We start from the raw sequence: 8,504 nt of genomic DNA, 5'->3' as shown, positions 1-8,504 counted from the left end.
ACCTTGCCTTTGACATGTAATGTAACCTACCAAAAAGATTGGAGTAAAATTACAAAAAAAAAAGTACACAACATTAAAGTTATTCTATTTTCCAATGTGATTTAATAGGTGTCTTATCTTACAAATGACAATACACTAATATTTATTTCCTCATTTGGCCTATACTTATATTTGAGGTTCATATTTGCCATAGCATAGTCGTTGGATGCTCTTACCTATAATTATGAGGGTATAAGCCTGTATCCAAAATTAATGGCTCATACTACAATTTCTGCATGGGCTATGCTCGCAGTCTACGCTGTAAAAGAAGAAGGCCCATACTGTACCATAAATACGTATGTACTGTATTGCCAAAAAAAGCAGAGTTGCGAAAAAGGCGCCGAGGCCGCAGGAGCAGCATCACCAGCACCACCCTGCAGCAGGCGGAGGACTACGCGCGGGCAAGAGAGCTTTCTATTCCCCCTCGGAAATCCTAGACATACTCCTTCCCCCTGTTCTCCCTCCTCTGTTCAAAGCAGCACAGCTGGGTGAAGTTTGTAGTGTGGGCGCAACGAACCAACAGAGAAAACCCCAAAAAGCGATCGATCGATCGATCAGCTCGGCTCCCTCAAAGGCGAGGCCGGCAGGAAAGCTTTCCGTCCGAGCACCCGCTGCTCCCTTGCCTCTCTCTTCCTTGGACACTTGCGGTGAGCCTCTTCCTCATTCGCTTTTGCTGTTGCTGCTGCTGCTGCTGCATCACTTCGTTTCACAGTAGCGCTGCTGCTGCATTGTGAGGGGAAAGAGAGTAGTGGTGGTGGTGTGGCCGTGTGGGTACTTGAGGAGGCACGCCGGCCGGCCCGACTCGCTCCTCGGTGCTGCCATTGGAGGAGGAGGAGGAGAAGGACACCTGCAAGCAGAGCAAAGCAAGGTCTCTCTTTTCTCACTCCCAACACCATCACGCGCACACGCACCACGGCGGCAGGGCGAGGTGCTCGACAGAAAGACACGGGCACATGCGCGCGCACACTTGTTGTTGTGCTGCATCTTGGCCGCACCCGCTCGCTCTTCTTCCCGAGCAGAGCAGAGCCAGAGCGGTTCTTGGTGGTGGCGGTTTTTGATTTTCTTTGGGGTGAGTGGGGGTGGGTCTGTTCCGCACTGTTCCTCTTTCTCGGGTCATGGCTGGTGCCCGCCTTAATTTGATTGCCTCGCCGGTTTGTTCTTGCGCGCTTTGTTGGGTAGTAGAGGTAGAGCACCCCTGTTTCGTCTCGTCGCCTTCCCTCTGGTTGCTATAAGAGAGGTCTCCACATGCTCCCTCATGGCCGCTGTCACTTTGTGTTGGTGGGCTTGATGGCTTTTTAATCAGTTTCTTCCTCCCTCTTGCATAGTAGTATCTCTCTAAGCTTCGCCCAAGCACAACACTGCGAGATCTTGGCATCTTGGTAAGATTCTCTCTCCCCACACAAACACAAGCTAGACCGGAGCGAGCAAGTGGTTTACCGGTCTCTGCATCATTGCCTCCCCATTTGCATTAGAAAACCACGCGCGCGCGCGCGGTGTCGACTCCTGCTCCGAAGCTTATAAAACTACTAACCCCACCCTGTTTCTCCCGTTGTTTCTGCAGAGATTTGCAAGGGGAGAAGATAAGATACGGCGCGGGGGAGGAATGTGGACTGCTTGTTTATGCTGATCGATGCCGCGCGCGTTCGACACAAGATCCTGCCTGCGTGATTTTCTCCCTTTCTCGGTTTACCTGACCGGCGCGCGTGAACTGAAGAAACCACCATCTTCCTCCTGTTATATAAACAAATCCTCCATCAGATCAAGGAGCTAGGGCAGGCGGATTAACAAATCGGGGGGAGGTGGGGCTGTGTCAGCTTTGTGCTTTGTGGGTGTCCCTTCCCTTCCCCAGCTCCATTGTTTACTCCCCCTGAGGTGCCTGTGCTCCTCCACCGTCTACGGCAGCGGCAAACACCGGCCCGCATAAGTAGGCTCGGGGTGGAGTGTGCCTCAAGGACCGGCCGGCCCCTGCCCCTGCCCTGCCCTATTTCTTTTGTGTTTTGTTTCCGTTGTACCAACGATCTCTCCCGGGCCGGCCAGGGCACGTTGCAATATTCCATCTTCCTTCCGCCGTTGCCAGCAGCAGCCACCGCCCACCGGCCTTGCCTAGAGGGTGTCTGTCAACTTGCTTCTGTTCCTTGTACTTGCTGTTTGCCCTCTGGACCCGTTGCTGTTCTTCTTCTTCTACTGGTGCTCTGGTCTCTGTGTGACCGCATTGGCCTCTGTGAGAAGTGAGACAAGCTGCTCTAAGCTGGTCGTCCTTCAAGTCTTTGGTTCAGGATGAAGTTCATGAAGCTTGGATCCAATCCGGACACCTTTCAGGATGATGGGAGCCAAGTCAGGTGATTCATCCATCTCTTCTCTTGCATGTTCCTTTACCTTGTTGTTGTTTTTCTGCCTTTATGATCTGCATACCACCATCTTACTGCTCCCTACTTTTAAGCAAGACCATGATCCAAACAGTAACCGGATTTATGCCAGTTTATTCTTCATTCTCCATCTCTGAAAGTTTACCCTGCTATTGTGCATTGTTTCTGTTTTTTCCTGCCTTTCTGATCTGCATACTACCATCTTACTGTTTGAACTACTCTTACGTAAGAGTATGATCCAAAAAGTAACCGGTTTTATGTCACTTTTCTTCATTTCTCCATCTCTGAAAGATCTGTTTTGCACATATGAATTAGTCCCTTTTTTGAGACCATAAAATGCTAATAAAATGAAAACAAATTGCAAACAGCTCAGTCACTTGTTTAGTTTGGATAATTCTATATTTCTCCAGCTTCTAAGCTCCTTGCCGGTTCAAACTACTACTTATTTTCTTTTGCATGTTCATATGGGTAGTGTAACCTATCTTATCCATGATATGTGCATAGTTTGTTTGTGGGATCCACACTAGTACCTTTAATATAATCTTAGACTACCCCTACCCCAAGTTCAATGCTGTCTACTTCAGCCTGTGTTAGAGTGGAACGCTCATGATTTGTAGAGTCTGTGTGAAGATACAACTGCATGATTTGAAAGTGCCCACCTAAAGAGATCCATACTCTTTAACATCTAAATGTGTACACTCTAACATTAAAGTGATATTACAATGGTGCTTCATTTAAAGTTTCTCCTTTTTGAGCTATTCTTTCTTCATTTAGAGCATATTCTAAGTGTACACTGTTATTTCTCAGTGCAATGTTGAGTATATCCCTTCCCAAAAATGTATAGATGGCTAGTTTTCATCCAATAATATTCATGATTTTTCATTTTGTGTACTTCCCATCTTATGATAGGCCATCTTGTTAAACGTGGTCTCAATTTGGACATCTCTTTTAATAAAGGACATGGCTGTGTGCATCTATTGATGCAGAGGCCGGAGCTATGCTCCCATATCGAAAAAAAAAACGTGGTCTCAATGAAATAGACAAGTATGCCATCCATTTGTCGCATAAAAGAAGTCTGCAACACAAATGTGGATCAAGTGCTCCTTCCAAGAAATCAAATATTTTTAGTTGTTTGTTTTGGTTATTCTCATATTAGAATTATTTGTTCTTGCAGTATTGTGGATTCTGAATTGGTGAGCGATATCACTGTTCGTCTAGGGACTACAAAGTTTCACCTTCACAAGGTAAGCAAGTCACTTCTCTTCAGAAGGTCATGGCCTAGTATTTTTTTGATGTTTGGTTACCAACTTATTTGCCTGTGTTGATGATGAAAACCCTTATAACTAGAGCAAGTGCATTTTTTTTTATCACATCATGTGTTCTGGTTTATTTTTTTTTGCGGGTAAACCTGGAACTTTATTAAACAGGCGGGGTTACAGAGCGATCAAGTTCTAGCAACTGAAGGACATCTTCAGGTCCAGAACCTAACCATATCATAGACTGGCGTTGTAATCTTGCCAAGTTTGCAAGAAAATCACTAACCCTAACCTGTATGCGTTCCACCTTTACAAAACGACATTGACACAAAATACTAGCTAAACTTTTAATCTCATTCACCCAATGAAGAAAGGGTGATCTGTCGTGGGTTGGGGAAGAAACCGCAACAACCAATTGGGAGCAATCCGTCTCTATGATGAGTGGCAGTTGGGAGTGCTGCCTAGTCAGTTCAATACCTTCAAGACACGCGCGTAACTCAGCTTCCATTGGCGATTGGCAATCCTCCAGGAATTGGCAAGCCGAGAATATTGGCAGACCTTCTTCATCACGCAGGACCATGCCCAGACCAGCCATCCGGTCTTCCATACGGAACGATCCATCAATTGACAATTTGATCCAACCAGTAGGTGGTTTAGACCAGGGTTTATTGGGACCCTTCTTGACTAATGGAGGCTTCAGTATGGGACCAGCCTCCACCACAATACTTTTTCCCTTTGATAATATCTAGTGTTGGCTTGTCCTTGATCTCCCGAATCAACTTTAAGTAGCTGGTTCTGGTTTATTTGCTACCGCGGCTCTCAAGTAATATTTCTGTTTATGGTTAGGAGTTCTCGCAATGTATTGTTCAATTGCAATTATGATGTTATTTTATTTTAGTATTAAATGTGCTGTTATCTTTTCTCCCATACTGTGCACCTATGTTTTTTCTGACTTACATGATCCATCCATGCAGTTTCCACTTCTATCCAAGTGTGCTCGCTTTCAGAAGTTGATCCCAACTACTGGTGATGAAAATATTGATATCCACATCCATGACATTCCTGGTGGCCCAAAAGCTTTTGAGTTATGTGCCAAGTTTTGCTATGGCATGGTTGTCACACTTAATGCCTACAATGTTATTGCTGCTCGCTGTGCTGCGGAGTACTTGGAGATGAATGAAACCGTCGACAAGGGTAATCTAATTTACAAGATTGATGTCTTCCTCAGCTCATGCATATTCAGGAGTTGGAAAGACTCTATTATTGTTCTTGGAACTACAAAGGCTCATTTACCATGGTCAGAGGATCTCAAGCTGGTTAGCCATTGCATTGACTCCATTGCTTCAAAAGCCTCTGCTGACACTTCCAAGGTTGAATGGTCGTATACGTACAATCGCAAGAAGCTCCCAACTGAGAATGACCTCGATTCGCAATGGAACGGAGTCAAGAAGCAGCAGTCTGTGCCAAAGGATTGGTGGGTTGAGGATCTCACAGATCTCGACATTGATTCCTACAAGCAAGTCATAACAGCAATCAAGACAATGGGTATGGTGCCAAAGGAGGCTATCGGTGAGGCAATCAAGGCATACACATACAAGAAGCTCCCGTCGTTAAGTAAGGTCTCAATGATACATGGTGATGCAAAGGTCCGAGCGATGCTAGTTACCATCACATGCTTGCTGCCATCAGAGAAAGGCTCAGTCTCATGCAGCTTCCTGCTGAAGCTACTCAGGGCAACCAATTTGCTTAAGTGTGGAGAGATGTGCAGGAAAGAGCTTGTGAAGCGCATTGGGCGACAACTGGATGAAGCATCCGTGTCAGATCTTCTCATTCCTACAGTCGATGGAGAGACAACTGTTTATGACATTGACATGATCCTTAGCATTGTTGAAGAGTATGTCAGGCAAGACTGCAAAAATGCCCAGAAACATAATGCTGAATTGAACGGTCATGTCCAAGCACCTAGTGCATCTATGATTACAGTAGCAAAAGTTGTTGATGGATATCTCACCGAGGTTGCAAAGGACCCAAATACCCCTGTTTTGAAGTTCATTCATCTTGCTGAAGCAGTTTCAGGCAATTCAAGGCCGTTCCATGATGGGCTATACCGAGCCATTGACACGTATCTGAAGGTACTCTTATAACTAGCAACCAAATGTCACACAATTCATCACATGAATGTACTTTGCACACTGAAGTACTTTCTTGTGCTTCGTTCATCATATAATCCCAATGCGTTTGAACTGCTGTTCTGGTTTTGGTTTTGAAAATCTTCCGTGTTCATGTTTGTCATAGCAACTATAATATATAAATGTCATATAGATTTCTTATTTCTCACGGTTCTAGTATTGTTTGATAAATAACATAATCCCTTTCGAATTTTGAGCAGGAGCACCCAAGCTTAAGCAAGAGCGACAAAAAGAAACTTTGCTGCCTCATGGACTGCAAGAAGTTGTCACCTGATGCATGCGCTCACGCTGTCCAGAACGAGCGTCTGCCTCTGAGAACTGTGGTTCAGGTTCTATACCATGAGCAGACAAGGGCTTCCGCAGCAGCAACCGTCCGAGCTGACAGCATATGCATCGGCTCCTACGAAAGCTCAAGGTCAGGAGCCACAACGAACACTGAAGATGAGTGGGATGGAGTCATAGCGGTGGAAGAACTCAGTCTGTCGAAGACTACAAAGCTAGACAAATGTGACAGCGCTGAAAAGAGCCACGGCAGCAGCAAGAGCACCACCAATGGCAAGGTGAAAGGCGGCGCGACACCAAAGAAGGTTCTCGGGAAGATGCTGTCGAGCAAAGGGCTGACCGGGGAGCGGAGCAGCTCGGACTCATCCGACAGCGCCATCTTGCGGAGCCAGGATCATCCAAAGAGGACTCCCTCCAGGAGCACGAAGCCGGCTGCTGCATAGTCCCTGCATTTCACCAAAGAGTGGTGCTAGGTTTTAGCTTCTGTTATCTCTTCTTCCTTATGAATGTTGCATAGATGCAAGAACTACTGTTTCACAAGCAGTCTGTAGGGATGTTATAATGTCAGGTCTGCTTTTAGGAGGATCTTATTAGCATGTGGGCTTGCCATGAAACCTGTGAGGCCTTTGGTGCTACTATGAGGTTTTATGCCATTCCCTCCTAGTAGTTATAACAGGCCTACTGTGTTAGAACCATAATCGTTTTTGTCACTGTGTCGACGTGATTTAGATCTCTAATAAGTTGTACCTGAAGTTCTGGGAATGATTCTGAATTAAGAATAATAGGTCTAGGTTATAAAAAATAAATCAAGGAGCAGTTTGTTGAGCAGTAAGCTACTGACATCTAACTGAACCAGATGAAAGCCTTCTGCAAAATATGACAGTAAGACAATTTAGGTTTGTCAAACCTAATATGAATGTGTACTACAAACAAAACCAATCATGTTCCTCTAGCATCTACAAAACGTCCCAGTCAATATCATAGTTAGGGCATTTCCATTGGCGATGTAAAAATGGGCGGACAAGGGCCTGACGCAAAATAACTGGATTGTCGTGGCTCAAATTTGGGTTCGAATTGCGTCTGCGCGTGTCCGTGTTCTGTCTCCTTGGGCCCGCATGGTGGCTGGTTAGCGCATTCTTTCGCTTCCAATCCTGTGCCGCTTCGCCCACCTGCCCGGCTTACGATTCTGTACCGCTTCGACACCTGCACCACTTCCCCTTCTACGTCGCTTCGACTCATGGCTGCGCCAAAGTGTCGACGGATGGCCTTCTATGGCGCCATCAATATGCTTATACGGTCCTTTTATATCCAAGCAACCCCACGCACCCGTGCTCACACATCCATCGCCATTGCCGTTCCCTGGCATGCTTGCTCCACAAACCACCAATAGTTGGAACCCTATGTCCAGCCGACACAATGGACTCGGAATGGGTGGACTGGCACGAGGCTACCCAACTTGCCAAGTATGGCATCCTCCTGTCGCCCAACGTAACGGTGCCAAAGGGTTTAGGCATCAGCCTGGATAGGGTTTCGGTGTTGCGGCTGCCCAAGGGCAAAGAAATCGGCTACGAAGTCTTCCGGAGGAGGCACCGGGAGGCGATGTGGCTGCAGTACGACCCCGGTAGAGCCTACATGCCGGCCCTCTTTCTTGAGTAGCAAGAGGCCGCGTTCAACCACTTTGTTGACGAGCACCTGTCGCTAGAGAAGTGACTAGCATCGTCAACCTCAACACCGACAAGGAAGAAGCATAGGAGCTTCCGCTTGCACGGGCACCCGGCGATGCGATGAAGCCTCTCATGATGCACCCGAAGGATGCTGCTAGTTATTTACGTTGCTAATGGATGATGCAACCCTTCCTTTGATTCGCCATGAACTCTGCAACGTTCTCCGACATGAATGATGCAATCCTGGTTCAAGCAGGTTAGACCTGCGGTGGCGGGGGATCGAGTAGGTCCGTGCGGTCGGAAGAAGGCTAGCGCTGGGAAGAATATGGGCTAGTGTTGTGGTTGGGCCGGCCCGCAATCGCCTCCCTAAACTAATTTTGAAAGTTGAACGCATTTCGAGATTTGAACGAATTTTGAATTTTGAACGCATTTCGAGATTTGCACGAATTTTGAAATTTGAACGATTTCCGAATTTTCGAACAGATTTTGGACGATTTTCAAATTTTAAATAAATTTTGAATATTGAACAATTTTCATATTTTGAACAAATCTAAAATCATACATTGCTAAATTCTATATACATAAAATTTTGAAAAGTTTTGAAATCATGAAAAGAAACAGAGAAACATTAGTTTTAAAAAATAGAACCCTAAGTAGAAAAAAGGAAAAAAAAAAGGCGTTTACCAGATGGGCCTAATTAACATCCAT

The 8,504-nt window shown here is 45.9% G+C and overlaps 1 protein-coding gene across 4 annotated transcripts; it reads left to right on the top strand.

The window, feature by feature from the left end:
• The first annotated feature begins 471 nt into the window (after positions 1 to 471).
• LOC127296610 (phototropic-responsive NPH3 family protein NPY4) lies at positions 472 to 6,842 on the top strand. 4 transcript variants are annotated; one of them, XM_051326769.2, is made up of 5 exons: positions 472 to 686; positions 1,601 to 2,378; positions 3,580 to 3,649; positions 4,636 to 5,793; positions 6,051 to 6,842. In XM_051326769.2, the coding sequence occupies exons 2-5, from the start codon at positions 2,317 to 2,319 to the stop codon at positions 6,573 to 6,575; spliced, it is 1,815 nt and encodes a 604-aa protein (XP_051182729.1). In that variant the 5' UTR covers positions 472 to 686; positions 1,601 to 2,316; the 3' UTR covers positions 6,576 to 6,842. The 4 variants fall into 4 exon arrangements, with proteins under 4 accessions (XP_051182729.1, XP_051182730.1, XP_051182731.1 ...); XM_051326770.2 differs by lacking the exon at positions 472 to 686 and adding an exon at positions 739 to 907; XM_051326771.2 differs by lacking the exon at positions 472 to 686 and adding an exon at positions 968 to 1,108.
• The last annotated feature ends 1,662 nt before the right edge of the window (positions 6,843 to 8,504 follow it).

The sequence above is a fragment of the Lolium perenne genome, chromosome 4 (assembly GCF_019359855.2).
Source record: "Lolium perenne isolate Kyuss_39 chromosome 4, Kyuss_2.0, whole genome shotgun sequence".
Lineage (NCBI taxonomy): Eukaryota > Viridiplantae > Streptophyta > Magnoliopsida > Poales > Poaceae > Lolium > Lolium perenne.
This window is presented reverse-complemented; position numbering and strand designations above follow the sequence as displayed.